The sequence below is a fragment of the Micropterus salmoides genome, unplaced genomic scaffold, assembly GCF_014851395.1.
Source record: "Micropterus salmoides isolate LMB-PRFRI ecotype aquatic unplaced genomic scaffold, ASM1485139v1 Ms_hic_scaffold_23, whole genome shotgun sequence".
NCBI lineage: Eukaryota > Metazoa > Chordata > Actinopteri > Centrarchiformes > Centrarchidae > Micropterus > Micropterus salmoides.
The window spans coordinates 21,489,585-21,517,194 of record NW_024041484.1 but is presented as its reverse complement, the minus strand read 5'-3'; the positions used below and the strand labels follow the sequence as shown (position 1 = coordinate 21,517,194).

The window sequence follows — 27,610 nt, the reverse complement described above, 5'->3', positions numbered from 1 at the left end:
TGTGTATATTCACTATTTGTTCATTTTGTTGTTCAGTAAGTCATGTACACAGTGTAAATGTTTTCTGAGAAAAAATAAAAAAGGCACCTTTCCCCTCAAAATTGGTTTTAGAAGTAATATATCATGTATGACTCATCAGGGGACATTAGCTTTTTCCATTGAGCATCTTTAAATGTGACCCAAATTGTCATATGACTGCATCCAAAAGCAGAACAGATCAATTTTAGAACACTACAGTTGCTTCACATCACTCACTAAAAGAAATAAAACATTGAATTTCCCCTTGAGGGATTACTAGAGTATGTTTTCTTCTACTTACTGGAAAAAGAAAAGAAAGCAAACGAAAAAGTCAATTGTACTAAAATGAGAGCTACTTCTCAATTTTTATGTGTATGCTGAATCAAAACACTACAGCTGACTTCACATCGGACCCATCACTTCTTCTTTGTCTGGTTTTTTGACAAAGTTTCAATTTGTATGGGGGTGGATAGATCAGTGTTGCGTTTATACTCTCCTGGGAAGTTGCAATGACTGAAGTAAAGATTTGCTACAGCACCACAAATACAGGTCTGTATGGTCTGTTTTTAGCGGTTTCTCAAAATCAAATGGAATACAGCTGTAGCAGGAGAAAGGATTAGAAAATGAAAAACAGGTATATATTAGTACCTAAATATATGATCTACTTCATATAATAGCCTCTGACTCCTTAAATGTGTTCCATCTAGATTGGATGCCATGTGTTTTACCATGGCACACAAATACCAGGAACAAAAACATCTTTCTCTCTCTGTTAGTTATTTTATTCAATACCATCACTGGCGCATGCTTTCCAAACAGTCATAGAATTTCTGACACTCCGTGAACGCCTCATGATTTCACAGTTAAATGCACTCTCTGCTGCCTCCAGTCTGTCAGAGAATGGTCGGATGGAGAGCAGCTTCTGTCTGCAAACACTAAGCTTCAGTTACAGGTTAGTAACACCGTTTTTAATATTCTATATTTAAGAACTATTTACCACAATAATTGTCTGAGTTTTGAGTTTGGGTATTTTACAATATAGGAAAAAATTTAGCAATAAGAACATGAAAACAACATAAACACCTGCATGTGTCTTTGACATTTAGCCTTTGGTGTATTATAGGCTACGTGGTTGCTATTTTAGTGCCCTCTCGTGTTTCTTTGTTTTGAAACCTAGAGTGTCAGCTTGTTAGGCTACATTTAAATCAGTTCATCAGTAAAAAGTTACATGCATTAAAGCCATCTTTGAATGAGTGTCTAATGCAGGACTTATGTCACTTATTTTATATTCAGAGCCTATATTTAAGTAAAAGTAGCAATACCACAATGTAAAAATACTCCATTACATGTAAATGTACTGTCTTCAAAATCTTACTTTAAGTATGGAGCTATTATCAACAATATATACTTCAAGTCTCAAAACAGTACTCATTATGCAGCAGAATGACCCCTGGCAATGTTATATTATTATATACATTACTTGATTATCAATTATGTTTTAATATGTACAGTATTTTTGACAGCTTTATATACATATAGGTTTAATCTATAATAAGGCAACTTATATAAATAGATATGTTCTCTGTGTGTAAAATCTGCAAAGTAACAAGAAACTATGTCAAATAAGTGTAGTGGAGTTACAAAAACATTAACTCCCTCTAAAATACAGTGAAGCAGAAGTATGAGGTGGCATAAATTGGAAATGCCTGTAATGTACATCAAAACTGTACAAAATGCATAATACTTGAGTAAATGTCAGTAGTTAGATTCCAGCCTGGCAAATAAAGGCAGCTTGTAAGCAGCATTTTAATGTTGTATTTAATGTCATATTCTTTGTGTGCACTATCTTTAAATGAGTGACTACTTCAGGGACGCTTGGGAGTTGTGTGGGCTTTTGTCAAAGTGCAGCTATAGTCAAAGGCTTCAATAACAACAAAGATCTCCCCCCTCCTTATTTTTAAAAAAGCTTTGATGGTGCTCAGTACAGAGGGTCAGGCGGAAGGCCCTCCCTCATGAAAGGTTTGTTAAAGGTCTCTGGCTTTGGCACACTGGTTCTTGACCTTCCCTGCATCTCCATGTGTGTTTGAGGATAGGTGGGATGGCATTTGAGTGCCCAGCGGTGAAGGGAATCCACCACCTCAGATGGCACCCTGAAGCCTGCGTACATAAAAGTGTGTGCTCAGATACGACGCAATACCATAAAGTCTGTTTATTCTCTTTTGGCTGCGCTGAAAAAGATAAACATCAGATAAGAGCAGGCAACAGAGATTTGACAGCTTCTGTTCATTGGCCTTGAAATTTAAAATGAGCTCATTAGTATTACACATTAAAAATTAACACAAAGGCCTGTGTTAATGTCCTTATATGTGGGAAAGAACTTCGGATGTACGAGCTGCTGTTTTGGTTCAAAATAGTGATGTAAGGTTTTACACTATGAAGATCAGCAGGTTGTTTTAACAATGACACCCGTGTTGGTCCTGTCTAAATCCTCTTAGAGTACAGTTACTTCATGAATATAGGCGGTGTAATCCCATTAGGATGTCACCACAAGCTTTATCTTTTACATCACATCAGCTATACAATATGTATTGGTGTCTTTTCCTTTGAGTTTTTTCCCCCCAGCAAATACAGGGGCCGTGGGTCGGACTCAAACCCAGAGTGTTTTTTGAAGTAAACTATTTAACTTCACTTTATATTGTGAATCACTGTACATCAAATGATGTGAGCTTTTCCTGATCATCACAACAGACAATCACATTCGCCTTCTGCTTCAAACCTGTGCCATATGTGAATGAAACATTAATGGCCCAAAGCAAACCAAGTTAATAGACTTTAGATAGAAAACGAGTATATTAACTTGCAAAGAAAGGAGCACTTAAGAATGATGCAGCGTAGACTTTATTCCATGACAACATTGTATTTATAGTTCTACTATATGAAGCAGATAATCCATTGCACAAAAACAATGTAAAAAATATTTAGTAAGCCCTTTACTTACATCATTTAATTCTGCAACAGTTTACATAAAGTTTTCCAAGGAGCTATTTAAGTTAAAAGTAACAAAAACATCCAGTTCCACTATTAACCTTGTACAGCTAGTTGAGCTATTCAAAATAAAAGTTTATAAATGTTATTAGTGGCTTCCTGGCTCGTGCAATTTTCCATAGAGTGTAGGCGAAACTTTAGACTGTTAAAATTATCTTGCAGCACCTGCAGTTAAAGAATGATTTTACCACTAAATGGCCTCTTTTAAAAGAGCAAGTAGCATCCTCAATTAGAGCATTTTTGATGCAGCGTTAACTAGAAGGCTTTACTGCAGGGCGATTGACTGATGCGATACCAAGCCAGAAATGTGCTATTTGTACGTTTAAGCAAGTGTAATGAAGTTTAAAGACATAACTCTCAAATACAATTCAAGGCCAATTAACGAAAACCTGAGGCCTGTACCACGAAGCAGGATTTGAGCTCAACAAGGTAACTTTGGGGTTAAACCCCAGGTTGACTTACCGTTGATAACCAGCTTTGTGTGACCGCTTATCTGGATTGCAATTGTTAGGGTTAGTGAAGCAAGATAATGTTGAACTTGCTTTGTGGTACAGGCCCCAGGTCTACTCCAGATAATGTAGTTTTCAGATGCCTCTAGTGGTTAGGTTTCAAATTGCAACCACTATGTTCCCAAGCGTGTGCTCCTACATGTCCTCGAATTAATGAGCAATCGGGCAAACAGAAATAACAAGTGACAGGTAAACCGGAAGCTCAGCAATGTAAGCACAGCTAAATGTATTGGATGATTATGAAAAGGTTAGTTAGCCACATTGAATATTCTAATGAGATTGTTGCCACACTTTAAAACAGTTAATAACCGCAGTAAACAACATTACTGTAGTGGAAGGGTCTTCCACTGTGTTGTATGTGGTTAATAAAAGTTACGGCGACTGAGAGGGTAGAGAAGCTGTGTACCTGAGTTTCGGTAAAACGACAATTAATCTAAATTTAATGTTACAAAGTAAGCAACGCTCGATCCATGCTAATGTAGCTGGCTGCCCCTGCCTTGCATCATTATAGGTTTCAATTGTAATCAATTGTTGCTGGAACTTTGACATAATACCCATAGGATAGTAATATGGATCAATTTAGCTGGTGAAGTAATGCGGCAAGCAACTACAGTATTTTGCAACGGATAATGTTAGCAACTAGTCGGCATTAGCCTGCAAGCTAATGTTATGTAACTTGAGCCAACTAAAGCACAAAATCACAATATATGTCACATGCTTTAGTTTGTTTACCTGTCCAATAGGATAAAAGCCAACTGAGTCAGTTTTTAAATCCAAAACAAAGCAGAGGCCTCTTCATGACTCATTCGCCTTTGGCCTGACGGGCATAAAACTTTATTGATTTTTTTTATCATTATGTGGAGTTTGTGTTGGAGTCTTTGTTGTGCTGGGAGTCAGTTTCTTGGTGTTAGCGGACTACATTTTATTTGCTGCTGTGTTATCGCTGTGCGTACAGTTCAGAATCAGTAGGCAAGATGCTCGGAAGCGTGAATGAACGTAACAGACTCAGTAAACTACTGGATTTAGCTGAAAATCCAGCCCAATTTCTTCACATAGGAAGCAGTATACAGACCGTAGAGTCAGGTAACCGAGAAAGCTGGCGAATGGTTCATATTCAACCCATTCACTAACAATAAAAAAAAAAATAAAAGATCAATTTCACTTTTAAAAAACTATATATATAGCCCTTTTAAGTCTATATACAAATTCTTACTTGATTGTTCTTACTAATATGAGTTTTCACCTCTTCATTGAATCATATGATTTAGCAATTTAAATCATTTAGCTACTAACTTGTATTTAGTTCAAAGTAGCTGTTCTCTGCCCATCTTTTCAAAATTTAGAGCAGCTGTGTTTTGAGTTTGGTGGTGTTTTTCAATCTTGTGTTTGCAACAGTCCCACCTGTGAAGCTTCAAAATGAAATATAAAACCACCCAGGGACAGGAAGTGTGGTTACATAGTTGTGAGTTAGGCACCGGAAGTTTGATTCCTCCTGCATGAACACAGTATTATACAGGTTCAAAATGCACAGGAGGCTGCATGGGAGGGCTGCAGCTCTGCACATTTCAAATGTTTGAATCCGTGTTGGTAGGAGTGTGTGTCTGTAAATTTCAATTTCAGGATCAATATTAGTCTGACTATACTATTAACTGTAATAAGTTTATAATTGAAAAAGGTAATGACTACTCTTTACAAGAGTACTATTACTTGTTAGGAATACCCCAAAACTGAGGCCAGCTATGGTAGTTTAAACAGTTACTAAGTTAGTTAAGTCATTAATTGATATGATCAGCTTGATATGACAATTTCAATTAAATGGGATATAATGGTGATTAGTATAAAACTATTTTTTGTTGATTAATCAATTAAGCAAACATTCCAATAATTAACTGGTTCCACCTTTTCAAATGGGAATATTGATACTGAACTGAATACTTTGGTGTTTCGGAAATATAAAGGGCATTCTGAAGATGTCAACTTAAGCTTTGAATTGTGATTATGGTCATTTTTTGTACGGTTTTCTGAAATGTTATGGACTAACCGATTAAACAGACTATAAATGTCTTCTGTAGTGCCTGCCAAAAAGGTGTAGTGTCAATATCAGTAGGTAACGTAAACATCATAGTATTTACAGTACCTGCATTATGGAATTATGACAACATTCGCATGTAAAAGCCGCAACAATAACTCTTAGAAGTCATGCTTCAAAAACCCAGTCCAAAATAATCCAGAAATTTGATACATATCAATTCTTAATATTTTAAAGGGTTTTAATACCAATTTATTAATAATTGCACTCTCTCACAACCTCTTCTTCCTCACAGCCTCCTCTCACTCACAGTGCCGTCTTCTCGTCTCATTCACTCTAGTTGATTTGCGTTATATTTTTTCCCTGCCAGAGTTTCAATAAGTCCCACCTTACTGTGCCATGATTGGTTAGTACTTGTCACTTGAATTGGATGCTGGCAAAGGATACAAACAAGACAATATGCAAACGATGGTACAGGGCAGCACTTATGACGCTACTTGAGTAAAAAGAAGATGCAGGACCAACACTCTGACCTATAAGAACCATGAGAGGTTGGAGATGTCGCCCCTTTCAACATCACTAAAGTATAAATAAGATGGCCGAAGTAAACTGTTGTTGATAAGCTAGTTGTCTTGTTGTTGGCCCAAAAGATTTTTATTTCTCAAAACTAAGCTAATCAGACCTAAAGAATCTCAGACTGCAGAGTTTCAGTTGGAAAATACTTTGACTAAGGTCAGAAGTAAGTTAACTGATGCTGTTCTGCTTAACAAACAGTAACATTTACTTTCTAAGATAAGTTCAGTTGTTAAATTCAGTAATCCACGGTGGTATTGAAAATGGTATCAAATATCAATATTTTCAAGGTATTGTATCGAAGTTAGAAATCAGTATTGTGACAACAACTTTTACAAGCAAACACTGTTATTAAAACTCTGAGATAATGGCTCTTTACTTGATACATTTCCATTTGAAGAGACTCAGTATTTTTACCCCACTACATCTAGGACACAAGATACGTAATCCTCTGTGCGTTCATCACCATGAGCAACCTTTATTACTTTACTCATATTCATTTGATCCATTTTTAATATAAAAATATTGATCAGTGCAGCTTTAAACTACCCAGCAGCACAATGGCACACTACAGAATACTGTAGATCTAGGAATGCCTACAACATTAAAATACCTACTGTATCCTTAAATACTCATGTACTGTGGATATTTAAATTTGTTATTTCAATCTGCTGATGTTTAATGTTGGCACAAAAATATTAATATTTCATTCACCTACTGTACTTAATATGTCTGACACCACTGACTCAGGGTCAGTCAGGTTAACAGTGAAGAAGGTGAGAGCTTCTTACGATGACCACCATGGCGACGAGTACTGCGGACACAGCCGCATGGAGTCATATAGCCTATTCCTGATCTGCGTTTAGCATTTCAGCTCTATTAATAGTCCCCTCCCAGCCTCCTCTCCGGCAGGACTCAAATATCATATTGACCTCCAGCAAGTCGAAAATTGTGCCATCAAACCCGCTGCAGTAGAGTGGTTACAGCATTTCTTTTGTGGTTCATCAAAGTTGGAGATCTTTTTTGAAATATTACTGTATTTTATAAGAAGGGGCTCAAAAGCTCTGCAAAGTTGGTGTTTACAAGTTCTGAAGGTACGGGCGGGTGGTTTTCCTTTAGTTGCATTCAGCTTCAGAGGGCTGGTTTGTTATCTAGCTTTGAGTTCTTAAAGCCGGTGTGAACAGCTGCAAGGCTCTTCAGTTTTTTTCATGTCCCCATGTAATAGATCCTTTTTTGATTTTTTTTGTACCGGGGTCTTCAAGTGGGAAGAGGTTTTGTTGGTGATTTAGAGTTTAAAACCCAGATATGACTGCTGGAGCAGACAGAGTTTTGAGTTTTGGAACTCACTCACAGCCAGCCAGGCAGCTCTTGTGGTTACAGTGTCACGGGTGATGAAATCTCTCTCTCTTGCTTTGTCTCTTCCTCTCTCAGGTTTTTTAAAGTGTCAAGGGCGGAAAAACAGCAAACCTTCTCTGCCTCCTCTGCCTCCTCCTCCTCCTCCCCTGCCAGCCTATTTTTCTCTGGAGAAAAAAGGGCTAGTCGGCGTGTTCTGTGGTGGAGGAAAGGTGGCTGACGGCAACACCGAAGCTGCCTCCAAAATCGGAGAAATCTCATCTCTTGAATCTGCTTTGCAAACAAGGCATTGTTGCAAGGTTTCCTGGAGGTTATTTGGATATTTGCAAGGGGGTCAGAGAGTAAAAACCTGCAGCCATGTCGCCTTTCCTGCGGATTGGGTTCTCCAACTTTGAGATTGATCCCAGCCTGGCCTACCATGAAGAGGTGCTGAACCCGTATTGTGCCGTTTACATGAAGGAGGCCATCGACACAGGTTAGTGACTGCTTGGGTTTATTTGTGTGTTGAATATATACAGCGAGAAATGTATAGGTGGAAACAAGGTATGCCAGTTAGATCAGTGGTTCTTGTGTCTATATAATGTCCCGAGAGCCTAAAAGGTGTCATCTTCAAATGTCCAAACCCAAACACATTCAGTTTACAGTGACAAAACAGAAAAAAGCAGTAAATCCTCACATTTGAGAAGCTGGAAAAAAAAGGAGTTTGAAAAGGAGCTGGAAAAAGTTTGGTGTTTGGGTTGATTTGAGAGTTAAAACGACGAATCAAATATCAGAATTGCTGGCAACTAATTTTCTGTCTATTGACTAATTGGTTAATTGACTAAATGTTTAAGCACCACTAGTGACGTCACGAGAGTTAGACCAACATCTCAGCATTTGACCTTGTATTGTTAATCAGATGTCCAATGTAATGTGCTGATAATTGGTTACATACATGTTTACTGTGGAACTGATTAAGACAGTAGCACTGTGGCTATGAGAAGACTTTCACCTAAAACAAATCTAATGGAGCATTTTGACACGGCTATGTTGATAAATCTGTTTTAGTTGTGGTAATACCCATCAACCTGGGTTCAGGTGTGTCATTTGTGGTAATGCCCATCAACCTTGGTTTAGGTGTGTCATAGTTTAAACTACAGCTGAAAGGCTCAGTCGATATATCAGCAACTATTTTGTTAATCAATAATTAATTTTTAATTCAAGCAAAAATTCCAAATGTTGATTTTGGTTTCAGCTTTGCAGCTTCTATTTGTCTGTGATAGTCTTTGAGGTATCAACATTTAGTTGTTTGAACATTTCAGTTTAGTGTCAGCTTTTCAACAATCCTTAAAATACTCCACATCTTTCATTTGAACAATTCAACTTTTTTCAAGTCAGCAATTCAGTATCATTCACACCGCAATTTCTTCAGTAACTGCCTTTTCTAGTTGGTAATGATATTAACTGTTAGCTGCAGCCTTCACTTAAACTGTGTTTCAGTGTCTTTTCCAACCTGACAAAAGTCCACTTTCTAGTAGAAATACTGTTAACTTACAACATTTTTGAATCTCTGTGCATTATAATGGACAATTACATGTATTTCTTGCTGCCTTTAACAGATTGATAACATAGCAATTCAACTTTTATTCCAGTTCATGAAAGCCTTTACATTTGCTTCTGTGAGCACCATATGTTGACTGGCTCTCTCTCAGGGGAAAAAAAAATAAAAAATAAAAATCCCTCTGCAACCAAGGAATTGATGCATTTTATTTTCAGTAAAGCAGTGGGTGTTTTGAATAAATATAGAAATGTAGAAGTAGTATCTTTACTTTTTAGACAGTAGATTGCAGTGTAAATAAATAAATAATATACATAATTATACACACACACACACACAAGAGCTGAGGTATAGGGTGGCAGGCTCCATATAGTTACAGAAAGATAGTACTGTAAATGCAAGTTGGCCCATATATTTTTTAAAGATCTTCATTGCGGTGGTTGATTTACATTCAATGTCACAATTCCCAGTGTGACAACAGACTCACAGCAGATCTCTTCTCTGCATCTGGATATATTTAACCACTGGTGAGTATGAGTGCAAGACAGAGCTAAAAACAGTGACACTGAGAGGAAAGAGGAGGGTTCTGATGTTACTTTTCCTCTGTAAAACCACAAGGCTGGACCTACGAGGCAGCAGAAAAGGGGCTCCTTGTAATGAGATTATTTCGTTTACACAATACTGACTCACTGGAGGGACAACTGTTTTTCACTTTACCTCAGATAAAAAATGTCATGCCTGGATGACACTGACATGAGTAACACTGAAGACTTACAGTAGACAATACTTTCCTATATGATATGTTTACATTGAAACTGACATGACGTCATTTAAGTGGGAAATAAACAATACTAGACTGTACCCATTTATCCACATTGCAAGTGTGACTCACATAAGATAAGCTGTAATTGTTTCAGTGTTTTTCTGGACATCACCACACACCACCAGCACCCTGCTGAGTTGGTGAAATTTATAGCTGATCATCAGAAACTCGACAAAATAAAAACACAAAACAAAAGATAGTTACCATCAGGCGCTCTGGCTCACTGCGGCTGATTTTATCTTCAAATAAAAGGAGGTGGAAAGCTTAAAAAAAAAAAATTAAAAAAAAAAGCTTTTCCTTTGAAGTCCTCAACAAGTTGAGTGTTCAGACTCTTTCTCTTTGACTCTGCTAAGCACAAGTCGCAGACAGAGCTGAAGTAGTAAAAGCCCAGTCGCATTTTGTTTTCATGGTTTTGTTTTCAAATATAAGGTGAGCGTCCTGATTGGCCAACAGCACCAGCTCAATGTATAGGAAACAGAATTATCTGCCCTGCACCTGTCTCTCTGCTGTCGTCTATTCCAGTACAGTGATGATTACTAGTGCTTAATATAACACTTATTTTCTTTATATTAGTCAATTCAATGTTTAGTCTATGAAATAATATAAAACACTGACACTAAAGTACAAATACCATCAAGTAAACATGAAAGTGTTTCCCTACAGAGATTTTACGGCAAGGTTTTTGTTAAAGGATGCTTTTTTTATGCATCATGTACCTCTGAAACTGGTATTATAATACCACATGCTTGTTTATAAGCTCTTTCCTTATAGAGTAAAGCTAAAACAAATTTTTACATTCACATGAAAAACTCAAGAGGTGTTTGTCTCAATATTTTCTGACTTTCCATACCCAAGCCCATTGGTTTCTCCTACCAAAGACACACAAATATATAGTTTCATTTTTATAAAAGAGGGTCAGTCTCTCCCTAAAACTGTGGTGAATTTGTGACAATAAGAAAAAAAAAAAAAACATACCAACTGCCGGACTTATTTTATATTATAAGGGATGCCTTGTTATGTGACTGTAGCCATGTAGCTTAAACGGATTTTAACTATTTCCTTTTTGTGTTTTGTTTATATCCCCCTATGCTATTGGGGCCAAACAGTGGGCCATTCATAGTTAACTTCCACTTTTAGAATCCTATTCAAGTGAGGCAAACACGCCGAGTCAAGGCTTTTGAGCTTAAATGCTGCCAATAGACATTCTTCATCGAAAGGATTTAATTTTTTTGTTTAGTGAGGATTTAGTAAGCTTGACCTGTGGTGTTTTTATACCTGAAACTTCTAGTATGAAAAAGAAAATGCAATCACTTTGAATTTAACGACTCAATTTAATGTCTTCGTTACATATGTCTGAAGGTTCTCAGTCATCCAAGGGAGGTTAAAATCATGAGCAACTAGACTAGACTCCGTCAAAGCAGCAGCAGAGGCATGAGAGCACACCTAAATGCCACTTCTGTAGTTTTTCACAGAACACAGGAACCGACGTTACTGGCTGACACCTAAACATGTCACCTATCGCTATGCAAAATGCTTCAAAAGAAACTCTGATCTGTCTGGGATGCGTCAGAGGAGAAACAGACATGTTTTCCTCTCTGGGTGGTTTAATCGGCAAAGACGGCAGCTGGCAGAGCCGGTGGACAGATAGGCCATGAGCCGATGATGGAGAAGGCCACAGATCACTTTGGTGGGGGGTGGGGGGGGGAGCTTAGTGGGCTTTTTTGTTGAAACAACGGGATGGCATGTGGCTGTTATGTAAGTGGATATTTCAAATGTTACTGCAGATAAAAAAAATAAATTAAAAATCGGCAGATGTCAATAATGAAGGCCAGGAGTTTTTATTTATTTATTTTTTATTTCTGATGTATGCAAATCTCTCTAAAAACTGCGAGACGATAATCATAAAAAAGGTCTGGTGGTCAAATGCTCAGATGGTATAGCTAACATCCTGCAACACAAGCTTAACAAATTATCCACGAGAACATGAGGAGAATAAAGACTGTCAAGTTAGAACATCTACCAACACTTTACCATACCAGGCATGCAAACTGGTCAGGGGGGAAAAAAGGTGAGGATACGCAAGCAGAGGAACGTACAGAGACAGTGTAAGAGGGGTCTTTTTTAAGCTTATATGTTGTATAGATAACGTGCATTTGTCTACTGCAACAAGAGAAAGATACTGACACGCAAGGGCGTCACTGGGGACATAAGGGCTCAGATTAGGGGTGTGACAATACACCTAGCTTACGAGATGTGCCAATGCATCATACTGGTGTCACAAGAATGAGATCTGAGGATAAATTAACAGTATTTAATAGAAATCAATGCTGAAATGTATGAGTTGGGGGGAGTCTGGAGCTCCTCCCCCAGATAATTGTGAGCATCAAACACTTAATTTCCTGCATGCTGGTGACATTTCCTGTTCTGCCTTTCCTACATCAATTTATGATGAAAATGTTTTTTTTTTTTTTATGTAAAGGGAAACACAAAATTCAGGTGGCAGGTGACAATTCAAAAACTTTCTCAAAGCACTTTCATTGGTTCTTTGCCATTTCATGTTGTAAGCTATTTTTCCTACTTGCCCGGGAAGTTACAGGTGTCAGTTTTCACTCTCCATCTTCCGGATGTTATTAATCAAAACTTACAAGTCAAATCCTTTGAGGATAAGGCTGGTGATATTCTAGACTTGTATTATTGTCAACAAATCCCATATAAAGACTAAAACCAACAACAGAGTCTCTGAAAACTTTCTAACTACATCTGTGACACTCAGCCCTAAACTCATTTCTTCATTCTGAAAAAAACATCTGTTTCAACATGTTAAATGGTAAGTTTCCTAAATCAGTGGAATATTGTAGATTTTAGCAAATGTTATTCAAACAGAAATAAATACCATTTTCAATTTCCAAGGGGGCATTTTCAATGGGTGCAAACCAAAATGCCTCTGGACGCAATCAGGTAAACTTACAACCCATCAGAGTAACGAAACGTGTGATGTAGCGCTGAGGGACAAATTAAACTTCGGGTAGTGCTTGGTCTGTTGTCAAGCTGAAGAAACATGGTGGCCTGGTCACAAACTTTCTCAAATTATGGCTAAACAGTACACTAAAATGTGTTTCTGAAAAAATCTGATAAACTTTTATATTTGAGCCACAGCTTAGTTTGACAGTTTGCATCTATGTTTTGTGGGCAGACCTTTTAAAATGTAAACATATGCCAGCCACTGACAGATAAATGTTCAAATTTATGGGCCATCCAATAGTAAACCTTTATTTTGTGTCTGAAATCTATCAACATCTCTCATTTTTTACCAGCATTTGGCTGGTGATAATTTCCTATACTATTTGTGAGCCTGGTGTGTTGCACAGGATGGACCTGCAGACTGGATGCAGGTCTACAACCAATCAGAGCAGTGTGACTTTCTGTCAGCCATTGCACCATATTAGATAAACGATTTTATTGGCCCAACCAGATCCACGACGAGTGGAAATCTGACTGAATGAGAGGGAGCCAGACATCTCTGCCAGAGCTAATGAAACATGAACTCCGCAGATTCGTCTGGTTCCCAGGTTAGAATCTTGTAGACATTACTTATTTGTTGTGGTGCTACCTTTCCCCAGTTCCTTAGTATTTAACCGAATATTTGTGATATACTCTTTCTCCAACATTTCTGACATATATGCAACTGCTTACTTTTCACCTTCGGCGTAATTATGAAACAAATCACCTTTTTCCCCAGGAACATTTCCTGAAGAACCTTTCACATGGCTTACCAATAATCATCTAAAATTTCATTTTTATGCTCTTCATTGTTTCTATCCAAAAACTATGGGGCTTTATGACTACAATTAATAAGATACCAGGCTTTGGCTACACAGACAACAGTTAGTAGGATCAATCCATTGTTGGTTTCGATCTTTTGATGGGATTTGCTGACAATAAGGGGAATAAAGAACATACTCATTCTTTAAATTTTTGTCCAGGCTAAAAAAAAATTACTCCCCAGGGATGGCTGCATCGTCACAACTTCAACCTGCCAGTAACAAGAAGACATTTAATTTGTCGATGCACACAATTTCTAGGCACTAAAGTGAAAGTCAAAGTGAAAATTGCTCAGTGGAACTTTGTTCATCTTACTTCCTGTCTGTTGCACACAAAAGCTCAAAGCAAAGAGCCTTTCAATAAAAAAAAAAAAAAAAAAAGAAATTTACATTTAGCTGACGCTTTTATCCAAAGCGACTTACAATTGCTATACATGTCAGAGGTCGCACGCCTCTGGAGCAACTAGGGGTTAAGTGTCTTGCTCAGGGACACAATGGTGTCAAATAAGGGAGTGTCTGTTCTCTTTACTGCTTTTTTGTTTTTCCAGAAAAGGGCCAAGTGTACAAACAAAAGAAGCCAACCATGTACCCGCCGTGGAGCACCACGTTTGATGCCCACATCCACCGCGGTCGCATCATGCATGTAATGGTGAAAGATCGGACAGCGGAGCTGAAGTCTGAGGCCACGGTGGCTTTGGACTCGCTTGCCACACGATGCAAGAAGGAGAATGGCAAGCTGGAGATCTGGGTTAGTGCAGTGGGATGGGTGTGTCTGATTTTGTACAACTAACCTTCCGGACCAGCTGTTTGCCAGCAAAATGAGAATAAGCTGACTCACTTCTGGGTCAAAAGATCAAATGTTTAATCCTCCTTTTAGTTATTAAAAATAAATAAATAAATAAATTTGCAGTGCTTAGCATCATCACCTGCGCTGGCCAGAAAATGAACCAACAGGCTTTTTCCCCCCTACAGACATTTTTACTTGTAATACCAGAAAAAGCACAGGTGTAACTGATAACATTACTCATAGCTGTGTTTCAGCTACGGGTTCTTTTGAAGAACTGGCAAACTTAACTGTAATTCAGCCATCATTAAATGTTATAAGCGACACCTGTGCTTTTCCTGCTATGACATGTCAAAATATCGGCAGTGAAAAATATCTCTACAGTATCTTTGACGATATTTTATCGTCTTGGAAGATCACCACTGCATACTAGAATCTTATGCGATATTATCTAATAATCATAATAAAAGAAAGTATTGTTATATTGTTACTGTGAATTACTTACTATGTGATTACAATTAAACATAATCCTGTTATGTTGTTATGAGATGACAAAATATGAGTTCACAATGTTGTGATAATGACAAATCCACATCTGTTATGTCAAGATCAATTAATCTGTACTCAAGAAAACAAGTTATAAAATTAATTATCATTATCATGTGAGCAAGCATGATTCATTCTAGAGCACCACTATTATGATTTTTGACCTCTTTTAAAGCACTTACAGTAGCTCTAAAACAAAATAATAACTAAACTGTACATGTATCTCCCCCCCTTTTATTTTATCCTACCTCTGGGATGAGGACAATGTAATTAACGTACCCAGTTCGTGTCCATCGCAGAACCATCATTTCATGTCACCCCCCTACCGCTCTACCCTCATTTCTTGTCATCTCTCTATTGTACGCCATCTAATTAAAAAAATAAAATAAAATTTAAACTCCCCATGGTGGAGGGGCCCCAGACTCCCATACAGGGTTTCAGTTTCACATCATGTCACGTTTTTCATCCCACTTGCCTGAGTTTCATCCTAAATAATCAAAAATTAAAGATTACTTCTTGTGCACCAGATTTTTCCCCTGGGAAGACTTGGCTTGCGGTGACACCAGAGGCCGCATGCCAGCTGTCTCTTATACCGAGCTAAGAATCAATCAAACAAAGTAAAACTAATGAATCAAATCAAATCTGTGTGCTAGCCAGTCTGTCTGTCTCCATGAGGCAAAAATAGCATTACATGCACCGTTTCTCCATTATACAGTTCATGCATCATCATTATCCGGAAGCCACATCCTTCCCTTTTCATTCTCAATGTTTTTCTAAAGAAATTCTAAAATATTGCTTTTCTTTTTTGCTTCCATTTCTTTTTGCCTCAGCTGGAGCTGAAGCCACAGGGTCGCCTAAGGATGGAGGCCAGGTATTATCTGGAGAAAAGTGGTGAGTGGTTCACACCTTTGTAACTAATCCTTCTGCCCCTCCATCAGTTATAACAACTTTAACTATATACTGGTTTTGCTATCACGTACAAAACAAAGTTTGTAGCTCAAATTGCGACCAAATAAAGTCGATTCAAAACAATCCAAACATAACCTGCAAGAAAGTGAAAATAAGTGATCTTTATCTTTATGATCTGAAGGTAATAAAGGCTCTGAGCTAAGAGAATTTTGCTGTGGTCTTCCGAGTCTACTACAAAGTCTTTAAAAATGCATTCAAAACAAATTGTTGCTGCTGGTAAAATCAAGAGTGTATCATTTCTTGTGCGCCACAGAACATTTTTAGCCCTCACATATCCACTTTTTTTTTTTTTCTTTTAAATGCTTCCATGTGACAGTTCTTGGATTTATTTAGGGAAATTTAGGATTTTGTTAGGCTGAAAATGATAATATACTATATAAACTATACTATACAGTTAATGGGATCATAAAATACCAGCCATCATCCAAATTGTCTGTATAGTCCTTTAAAAGCCAGTTTCACTTGCACCCTTGTGTGCTTTAATGTGCCTTAATCGTCGCAGCCTAATTACATTTTCTCAAACTAAAAATAAGAACTTTGAGTCTTTGCCCACTGCTGGTTCCAGGCATTGCAAGTGGATGTGTGTGCATGCACTTTGTATTATATCCCTTTCACAGGTGCTTTGCTGACATTAACACCATGCCAAGGCATGAGAAGTCACTGAGAAGTAAAAGGAAGAAGCCATCTCATGTTCCTATATATAGACCCAGCAAATAGGAAATCGCTGCAACAACAGGTGTTATAGTGACCGACAGACTGTGACAATCTGGTCTTTTGAACTTCCTCCTGCTTTTACAAGTTAGATTGTAGGAGCTTTAAGCTACTCACAAAAACAAACATTATATACAAAAATGTTAGACAGCAGATGGTTGAATAAATAAGTCATAGAAATGAAACTATTTTACATGGTGGAGTGCTGAGGATGAATTGAGAAGTCTCAGCCTTAAAAAGGAATAGGTCGCCATTTTGGGAAATGTGTTTGCTTTCTTTCCAAGAGTGAAAGGAGCAGATCAACAGCTGAGCTGGGGTCAATAACAATTTGTGGTTTTAGTGTGTGGGGGTGGTTACGGTTGTGCTGAAACTGTTTCTTGGCAAATGTTGTCATTTTGACAGATTAAGACTAAGGCCGATTTACCGTAACGTTGAGTAATTCACATGCAACACTGTCAATGACCACATGTAGACCACCTGTAGTAGACCCCCTGTCCAGTTGGTGGTGAGTGTACATATTAATAAGCTATTACCTAGAAGTCTTGTTTTTGATCCACATGCAAAATGCCACGGCAGCTGAGTGTCCGAAGTTTCTTTAGAAAGCCCACTAATTGTATTGTGGTTGATAATGGGGGCCAAAAAACAACTACTGATGTGGTGGAGGGTGAAGGAAAAGCAAGTAATACTGTCAGCCAACAATAAGATCTAACGCAACCTCTTGTACATGGCTATCTAAACTAAGTTACCACCTCCTGGAATCAATTTCCTGGGGAAAACCCTGATTTTAATGCAGATTTGATTGAACAAAAAGTTATGTCCCATTATCATAAAAGATTTTTAGAGCCGCTTTATAATCAGACAAATCACTTTTTGCAATACACTAGGTAAAGTTTTTGTTAAACTGCATAGATCTAACTGTAACTGTAAAATCGTCATTGCAGTAGGCAATCACTGACCGGAGAAAGCTGAGGTCAACCTTGTGTCTTTTTAAGTTTTCTGTTTTAAATAAAAGGGTTGTATGATGTGTTTCAGATGCGGCTGGTCAGAATGAGGGAGACCAAGAGCCCGAACTTGAGCGAGAGGGTCTGTTCGCCCTCCATCAGCGGCGAGGTGCCATCAAACAGGCCAAAGTTCATGTTGTCAAATGTCACGAGTTTAGCGCCACATTCTTCCCTCAGCCGACCTTCTGCTCCGTCTGCAAAGAGTTTGTCTGGTACGCAACAAAACAGAGATACAACAGAACACCAAATTATCATTTTCTTCACTATCGTATTAGTCATTTCACCTGTTTTTATCTGCCACAGGGGCCTGAACAAGCAGGGTTACCAGTGCAGACGTGAGTGTCACATTATTTTCCATTGCCAAGATTAAATGATGCCTTCTTTCCTCTTTCCCATGTGTCTAACTCTGTCATCTTTGTGTCGTTCAGAGTGCAATGCAGCTATTCACAAAAAATGCATAGACAAAGTAATCGCCAAATGCACTGGTTCAGCCATTAACAGCAAAGAAACAATGGTAAGTCTCTGCATCACACTAATTTAGACTTTACAGACACTTTTTGTTTCATATAAATGCTCTCAGACAGTGTGTCATCTCTAGCAGTAGCAGACTTAAATTCGGAGGATGCTGAGACAGCATGTGCAAGAGATTTGTAAACCTGTGGTTTTAATTCTTACTAATCAAGTACACACCTCATAAAGGAGGCATCATCACACCAGTACCATTTGCTGCTTTCATCTTCTCGATCTTGTTTCACTTCCTCTTTAGCCACATGCCTGCTTAGTTCATATGCATGAAACCAAGAGAATGCAAAGCCCCATGTTGTTTTATAAAGTATTAAAAAAAAGGAGCGAGCTGCCACCCACTGTTTGGATACAGAAGTGCTTCTCCTACTGTCCCAATGTCTGGCAAGCCTGTTTGCAAGGCTAAACCTGTGCTAGGGTCTCCATGATAAGCTGTATGATGTGATGTGTGTGTGCGCTGCAGATCCACAAGGAGCGCTTCAAGATCGACATGCCCCACCGGTTTAAAGTCTACAACTACAAAAGTCCCACTTTCTGTGAACACTGTGGTACTCTGCTGTGGGGGCTCGCCAAGCAGGGGCTCAAATGTGAGGGTGAGAGGCGGGAGTTTTAAGATTTCTGTGGTTTTTATGCATCTTGTTGTGTTAGAAACTGGTGTCTTGTAGAGTTAGGGTTTCACCTGGACACACTGACTGGCTTTGTGTTAACAGATGTCACTAATTGAACACAGTGAGTCTAAAAGAAACCTTTGCCATGAAGGAGAAGTATACCAATATTGCTACAGCATTTTGCCTTCAGGTTACACACTAATATTCTTACTAAGATAAATACAGGTGGATACCATATGTAAAGTCATGTCAAATACAAAACAGCAACTTTTTATGAGACAAACGACCCATTTTTCAGCTTTGTAGAGACACATTTCTTTGTTACATGCTCATACAAGTAACATGCAGGGTGGCAAAATGTATATGTGCATGCTGAAGCTGGGCTGTGTATGTACATACATGTCACAGTTGTTAAGCAAACTATGCAAAACACACTCAAGTGCAAATATGTAAATGTTGTTGTGGAATCAAGAAAGTTCTTGATCTTCTTGCTTCTTTTTTTTCCATTAAATTTGGCCTCAAAGAGCTTTAAACTCTGTCCAGATATGGAAAAACTTGCACAGAGGAAAGTTTGCTAGACAAGGCAGAGACTATACAGAGGTCAGTGGATCTTTAAATGGGTTATGAAACTAAGTGCCAGAACAGTTTTCTCAGCCCGTAATGGAAGAAATTAAAAACCACCAAATTTAGAAATATGGTTTTCACAGGACAGCAACACTAAATTTACACAATAAGGCATGATTTATTTCCAACAGCTGTCACAACTGCAAGTATTTTAACACTTCCCATCAGGAATATGCACAAACACACTGCGTATGGCACAACAGCTGTTCCGTGTGAAATTAATCAGATTTCCAATACAAACCAACACAACCAATGTGTACAAGGCGTTAGGGTGTTTTGTAACAGACAAAGTAATTTTCTCTTTAAACAAATGAAGCATTGAAGAGAATAATATTCTTTATCTAGCTTTATGTTGCATAAACAGCTTAACATCTCCTTTTAAAAGCATTGCCACGTCACTCATTATGTGTGAAAATGTGTGTTGGTAAAATCAGTGACCATTAAAGATTCAAAGTAGTGTTATAAAATACCATATTGTTATTACACCTGTGGTAATGCTGTGTTTTCTGTGCAGAGTGTGGCATGAACGTCCATCATAAATGCCAGAAGAAAGTAGCCAACCTCTGTGGGGTCAACCAAAAACTGATGGCTGAAGCTCTGGCCATCATCGAGAGTAAACAGCAGGTACAGGACATATAAATCTTCTGTTCCTTTAAAATGTTTAAATGTGTAACTTTTTGTATTTTGCACATTTTGAGGATTATTTTTTGAGAAAATCACTTTCCCTTGGTGGAGCCCCGCCCGCCCATCAACTCCCACCACAATAAACCTGCCCTGAATCTGCTAAGACACCACAATTGTATGAGTGTGAACAGTACTGGGTCATGGACAATGAACAAAGTTTAGGAGAGTTTTAAAGTGTGGACTTCTCTTTTCAAAGCTTTCCCACAAAAATACATATAATGTCTTCACTTTAAACTGGTGAACAACATAAATGTTGGGTCAAAACTCCAGTCTGATGCTGGTCCTACCTTTTGCCTTTAGGCCAGAAGCACCAAAGAAACTGACATTATTGGTCGAGAAGGTCCAGTCGGTGTTGGCCAGCCGGGAGTAGTCCGAGCTCCGTCTGGGTTAATAACGGGTGTACCAGCCACAGCTACACCTCCAAACACAAACAAAGGTGCATAACCTGTAAAATCTTCATTCTCATTAAGCCTTTCACTTCTTCTAGTTTTTTTGAACATCATGCGTTGGTTCCCTTATTCCTGCTTTCTGACCTGCCTCTTCCTGCAGAGATACAGGGTGTTTCATGGGACGGACCAGCTGACATCAGCAGGTCGATCACTGAGGCGCTGACAGAAGAAGAGCCTCTGTACGCTGTTCCCAGGAGGGATCACCAACCCAGATTCACCATTGATGACTTCATCCTGCACAAGATGCTCGGGAAAGGCAGCTTTGGCAAGGTACAGGAGCTGATTCAAAGCACAGAAAAGGATTTACATCAGAACTGAACGGACAGCACATGATGAACATAATGCAACTAGTAATAACAAAAAGAACATTCAGTATTGACAGTTTTAGGAGTAACAAATTATAATTTTTCCATTAGTGTGTCTTCAGTGATGTTGTAGTCATTCTCATCACCATAAACTGTCACACAGCACATTGAGAGTCTTGTGGTCACACTTGTTTGTGCAGCCAGTTTCCACAGAAAAAAAAACTCATGACTTCTTGTTGCTTTGATGTTGGTGGTAGCGTAGATTTTACTTCAGTGTGAGAAAAGGGGGGCGTTAGAAATGGGGGACAACAGAAGAGGAAACTAAACTGTCCAGCCACAGCAGTTTTTAGATGTTCTTCCTTTGTTTCCAGGTGTTTTTAGCCGAGCTGAAAAAAAGCGGCAAGTTTTTCGCGGTGAAGGCCCTAAAAAAGGATGTGGTGCTGATGGACGATGACGTCGAGTGCACCATGGTGGAGAGGAGCGTCCTCTCTTTAGCCTGGGAAAATCCTTTCCTCACACACCTTTACTGCACCTTCCAGACCAAGGTGATAACCATGTACACTCGGACGCTCAGAACTCTTGTGTAGATATTCACTTCAACCCTCCTCAGCAAAACTACAGCCCTCACCTCTTTGCATTTTTGTGTCCAGGAGAACCTGTTCTTCGTGATGGAGTATCTGAATGGAGGGGATCTCATGTTCCACATCCAGACCTGCCACAAGTTTGACTTGCACAGAGCAACGTATGTATCCCAATAAAAGGACCATCCAATATGATAAATCTTTTTCCCCCCATGCACATTTGTTGGGAAGTAAATATCTTCTTGTCAACTTGTTGTGCTTCTTGTTGCTTTGTTCCTCCATTTAAAATTCAAAAACAAATACAGAAAACTAAACTGGTAGGAGGAACGACAAAAGTAGGAGTAATGTTTTGTTTGTCTACCTCTGATTTGTGTCTTCCTGCAGCTTCTATGCAGCTGAGATCATTTGTGGACTCCAGTTCCTGCATTCTAAAGGAATCATTTACAGGTAAAGTATAATCCAGAAACAGCAAACAACTCACACAAGAGGCCAAACTGAGAACTACTTTCTGTATATGTTTATGTCGTGCTTATACCCTCCTGTCTCTCTGTAGGGATCTGAAGCTGGATAATGTGCTGTTGGACTCTGATGGTCATATTAAGATAGCAGACTTTGGCATGTGTAAGGAGAACATGCAGGACGACTCGCGGACGGCCACCTTCTGTGGGACACCCGACTACATCGCCCCTGAGGTGACCACGCGCACCACGTCATAATGAAAACGTTTATATTTATACAAAATTATAAATTAATGGGTAAATCAACACTAAATCATACATGGTAGAGAAATGACTGGGCTGTAACCCCAATTAGTGACACAGCAGGTGTTTTACTTTGACAGGTGATGGGAGGCACGTGCTGCATCAGTTAAAAACAGACAAGTCCATATCATCGTTATGATGGATATTATGACACAAAATGCTAGGTCTTAGTTTGAGATGTTAGGTGGGTCATAGCATAAGCAGAAACAGGTAAGCATTACAAAGTACAGAGAATAACCGATCAGTGAAATCACTGGCTGAGGTGACAGATTTGAATTTAAACATGCAGATTGTTGGCCCCACTATGGCTCATGGCAGGCCACTCATGTGAATTTCATCTAGAAAAGCCACACTGAAAACAGAGTTGGGGATTAACAGTCTGGTCTGTATGTGCGATTGTGTATCAGATCCTGCTGGGTCAGAAGTACAACTGCTCAGTGGATTGGTGGTCGTTTGGAGTGCTGCTGTACGAGATGCTGATCGGTCAGTCTCCGTTCCACGGCCGCGACGAGGAGGAGCTGTTTCAATCCATACGAACAGACAACCCTGTGTACCCCCGCTGGCTCACCAAAGACGCCAAGGACATTCTAGTCAAGGTCAGGCACTGTGTGTCGGTGTGTGTGTTTCCGTGGCTACGTTTGGGGGGTAATTAGGGTACTAAACTAATGAATGAATCTCTGGAAGCAGTAATTCTGTGACATGCTGTTCTTTTTTAGCCACATTTTGTTGCTGTAATTTACAGTGATAACAAGATGTGAGGCTTATATTTACATTAACCATTCAAATATTCAATCAATAAACATAAAAATAAGAGGGAAAAGACTGAATATCTGGGAAGGATACCCATGACTTAAATGTCCCGGTTGAGTTTTAAGACTACAAACTGTACCACCGACTAACATTTATTAATTAATGCCAGATTTAAACTACACAATATATTTGTCTGTTAATATGGTCACTGTGTTAGATTAAACAATTATAGAGTCATAAATTCTTGATGTGACTTGGCCAGGGTCATGGCAGACTCGTCCCCCGACCGATCATAGCTTGCGGTCTTTCATGACCTGCGTTTATAGGGCTGATATCGTGTAGACCTCTCAGCACCAGCTACACTGACAGTTGATTTCTGGGAAACACAGTAGAGAAAGACACCACTGAATGTTAAGCTCCAAAAATCGAAAATATTCCAGCATTTAGAAGAAGCGGCAACAATGTATGTTAACTTTTCTTTAAACCAGTAACTGCCTGTATGTGCAGTGTTTCCCATTTATGCATTCAGCAGTGGCACACCGCCGCTGCTGAATCATGACGGCCGCTACTAAAATTTTGCACAATGATTAAACTATGCGCTACAAATGTGTTCACTCGCCACTGTGGGAACACGGTAACACTCAATGCTTGGCTAGCTGCCTCTCATTGTTCTATAGAAAACAACTACGTGACAGATGCTGTTATAACAGCGTAACTCCTGTAAGGAATCAGGAGATGCGTAGCGACTGTTTGATTGTCCGAGCGGCAGAAAGTGACGGTGAACGCGAGCAGAGGAAAATATTCAGGCAGTAAATGTACTGTATTGGTTAAAGTTAAAGTTAGCTAACATCCCCCCTTCAGACTGAGCTGAGCAGGAAAGCTTCAACAGCAGGCTGCGTCTTTTGGCTGCTATGTAACTTAACATTAGCTCAATATAAAGTAACTGGTAGCTGTATTTTATTACTGCCTACTTGTCCAATGATGAGAACATTAGTTACAATCTGGGAGTAAACTGTTGCAACCTGCAGCTCTGTCCTGTACAGACTGGTTCAATTATTTTTCAGATGAAAGAGTGGTTGTTAGGAAAAGAAAGGACAGAGGTGACTGGAGGAGCTGAGGTTAGTAAAGAAACAAATTAGAGGTGCAAACTAGTCCTTTTAAGCTAACGAGGAGATGTTTCTTTTTGGATTTTAACGTGCAAATAAATTGCACCTCAGAAAGGAGGAGGTTTCTCATGTTGCACACAAACTTCAAACATGAACAACCGTATCTATAGTGATTCTGAGGTCATTTTAACAGGGTTTTAAGGGGTGAGGTCCAAAACATGCTGTGCAATAAATGTTAAATCACTGTGGAGAGCATCATAACCAACCAAATAACTTTCCCCAAATCTAAAGTTTGTAGTTCCTCCCCAGTAGACTGATCTTTTGCTGGTGGTTATTTATTATCTGCTCTAGCTTTTCCAACTCTTTGTTCAGACATATGGTGAAAATAATGGCCCAATGTGATGTGAAATTACACATCTGTCATTGGAAAACACCAACACCAAAACATTCAGCTAAAGCTCACATTAAACAGGGAAAACACAGAAGTTTTAAACTATTCTGATGTGCATCTCATGCTCCTGGACACAAGAGCAATACTGCTGAGACATGCTGTGTTGAGGTTTTATATTTAGACAAAAAAACTGCTTCACCTCCGCTGCTATAACTCCATCCTAGGGGAAACACTGATGTGCACTGCCAAGCATGTCTAAAGCAGTAATTAAATTTAATCTCTGGTGTTTTTGTGCTGCAGTTGTTTGTGAGGGAGCCCGAGGAGCGCCTGGGAATTAAGGGAAACATCAGACAGCACAATTTCTTCAGCGTCACAGACTGGAACGCCCTGGAACAACGGCAGGTGGCACCACCCTTCAGGCCAACTTTAGTAAGTACATTCAGAGTTGATGCTCACTCTCGTCTCTCCACACTCAGACATGCCTGCACTCACCATATCATCCTAACCATATCTAAAAGAGACCCAAATTTGAAGGGGACTATGCTAGCTGTAGATCTTCATTTACTTCATCTGTCTAAATTGGAGAATACATTCAAGTGTAAAAATCAAGAATGAATGAAATTTGCAATGTGAATAAATGTGGCAATCTGGATATTTTAATCATATATCATTCCTTTCTAGGTTATTCTATTTACCAGTATAGTTTGATTTTGATTTTAACTAGAGCTGAAAGGGTAACTATAGGGTAGCTAACTGACCAATCAGTTGACAGAAACTATTTTGATAATTAAGTTGAGCCATTTGTTTTTAGCAGAAATGCCATAAAAAATAAAAAAGTATCTTGTTCCAGCTTCTCAAATGAAAGAACTTGTAGCTTGAATTCTGTAATTTTATAGACCAAACAATTGATTCATCTGCCAATTATTGCCTCAATCAATTATTGAGTACTACATAATTTGATGATTAATGGTGACCAAAGTTGTTTTACTTGAGTAATCCTGACAGTTAGCTGTCCTTATCTAATGATGAACATGTTTGCCACAACACACAATTGTGTTTCACAAAAACAGTAGTGTACTATACGTTTCACGGTGTGTATTGACACACTTTCCCTTGCAGACGTCGCCAAGCGACTGCAGTAACTTTGACAAAGAGTTCATCAATGAGAAGCCCCGGCTGTCGTGTGCCGACCGGACGCTCATCAACAGCGTTGACCAGACGATGTTCAGAAACTTCTCCTTTGTTAACCCTGGGATGGCTCACATCACAGCACGCTGAGCACCCGACCACCAACCTACTACCTAACAACAAGCCACTCAGTCACAATCAGCACTTACTGTAACTGAAACAAACTGCAGAGACTTTAGACCATGAATGTCACAAAACTCAACTGTATCCATAAACATGATGATAACCACTAAGGGGGTGTCCTGGGTGTACAGCACATACAACGCAACTGCGACGGGATCTTTGTCGCATGTCGTTTCTGTCCCTTTCCATTTTAAAATGTCAAACTAAAATGTCCACAATATTTTAACTACAAAAGCGTCTGGGCTGAGACAAATAGGATATACCAGGATTGTTTACATAATAACAATTTACCTGAAGGCCATATATATCCACATATATAGTCAAACATAAATGTTTATCACAGTAAATCTAAGGCCCCATCCACACTACTCTGTTTTAGTTTACAAACGGAGAATTAAAACAAATACGATCTCCGTCCACACCAGCGTTTTAGCTGCATTTTGGAGTTGATCTCCGTCTACATGAAAACGACTGTAAACGCACATCTACTGGCTGTTCAGGTACACTGGCCATGCGCGTGCCGGTGTAAACATGAAGCAGATAATCTCTTCCTGGTTACAGAAGATTTGGCGAAAGAAAAAATAAATACAGACGAAGAAGGGTTGTTTTTTTTTTTTGCATGCACCAATAAGGAGCTGGGACTGTTACTGAATGTAAAACAGGAGTGTGGCGGCGGGAAACAGACTGGGAGTTGCAAAGTAAATGCGACATGCATAGTACAAGTGTAGGCAGATGAGTTTTTTGCATTTGGTACAGAATATTTTAATAAAAATATGATGTCAAAAACCCGGTCAGCAGCATTGTGTTTCTGCTTTGCATGACTTCTAAGACCCAATAAGACAGCTGAGCGTGAGCGGCTGTGTCATCGTTTCTAATGTCCTCCGTTTTGGCCCGTCTTCACTAAAACGCCCTCCGGAGTTTTGAAACGCAAAACGGGGTCGGCAGCGTTTCTAAACTTCTCCGTTGTAGGTCTTTGTTTTCACCATTGTAGTCTGGACGGGAGGTGCAAACGTAGCAAAAGGTCTCCGTTTTAATTCGATAACGCAGTACTGTGGATGGGGCCTAAGACAGTCAACCAATTCATTCCTCAGTTTAAAAGCATATAATTAATTACCTTTAGCGCCCCTTTAGTATGTAACCCCCTTAAATTGCTTTTGTGCTTACATGGTTGTGTTTATCAATAGAAAATGTGTTATTATTTTATGGTGCCTCATCGTACTTTATCGAGTAAAGCAATCTAAAAAATTTGGTTACACCAAATTACATTTAATTCACTGTCCTATTCCATAGGTTAATGAGTCTTTTACCTCAATCACGTTGGGTAAAGTTAATACATTTTAACAGTCCTTTGTTATGTAAATAAAATAAATGTATTCTGTTGATATACCGCACTGTCAGTTGGATGTGGATCTGTTAATGAGTTCAATTACCGGGTTTTTGTTTACGTGTGTTTTCTTATCGTACCTCAGGAGTTTTATTGATGCTGTTATTTGGACCAGGTACTATAATCCCTGCATACTGTAGTTTTTGTTGTCCAATTCACTGTGAATCCTGTACAATAAAAGGTGTGTTTTTCTATGGCGCTGTCGTTTCTGACTAAAACAAAAGTAGTAAACACCCACCTGATATTCCGAGAGTGTGAAGGAGGAGACAGAAAGAAGTTCTCAGTTTTTCAACTCAAAATGTAGTAAAACACCTGACAATTCATATTTATCCTGCAAATCCAATATTGCCACAAAGCAGTTCTGTTTAATGATTTCCTACAATTGCCTAACAAAAACTTACAGTATTAAAGCAAA

At 38.9% G+C, this 27,610-nt stretch overlaps 2 protein-coding genes across 6 annotated transcripts in view; one reads left to right on the top strand and one right to left on the bottom strand.

The window, feature by feature from the left end:
* tbc1d30 (TBC1 domain family, member 30) overlaps window positions 1-27,610 on the bottom strand; it is a 72,644-nt gene that overhangs the window by 16,023 nt on the left and 29,011 nt on the right. For 4 of the 5 annotated variants that reach the window (XM_038738579.1, XM_038738581.1, XM_038738582.1 and 1 more), the window contains 2 exons: window positions 20,691-20,885; window positions 20,445-20,569 (listed from right to left, as the gene is read on the bottom strand). The gene's annotated coding sequence lies outside the window, so the exon portion shown is untranslated. Of the gene's footprint in view, window positions 1-20,444; window positions 20,576-20,690; window positions 20,886-27,610 lie in introns of all 5 variants that reach the window. The other variant, XM_038738580.1, reaches the window with a different exon arrangement.
* On the top strand, window positions 911-27,389 carry prkcq (protein kinase C, theta). Its single transcript, XM_038738584.1, has 18 exons — window positions 911-970; window positions 7,606-8,002; window positions 14,257-14,456; window positions 15,869-15,929; window positions 17,751-17,931; window positions 18,023-18,054; window positions 18,148-18,233; window positions 18,705-18,834; window positions 19,988-20,097; window positions 20,458-20,593; window positions 20,707-20,876; window positions 21,283-21,456; window positions 21,562-21,653; window positions 21,877-21,939; window positions 22,046-22,184; window positions 22,661-22,849; window positions 24,801-24,929; window positions 25,620-27,389. Exons 2-18 carry the CDS (start codon window positions 7,885-7,887, stop codon window positions 25,776-25,778), a joined length of 2,169 nt encoding a protein of 722 aa, XP_038594512.1. The 5' UTR covers window positions 911-970; window positions 7,606-7,884; the 3' UTR covers window positions 25,779-27,389.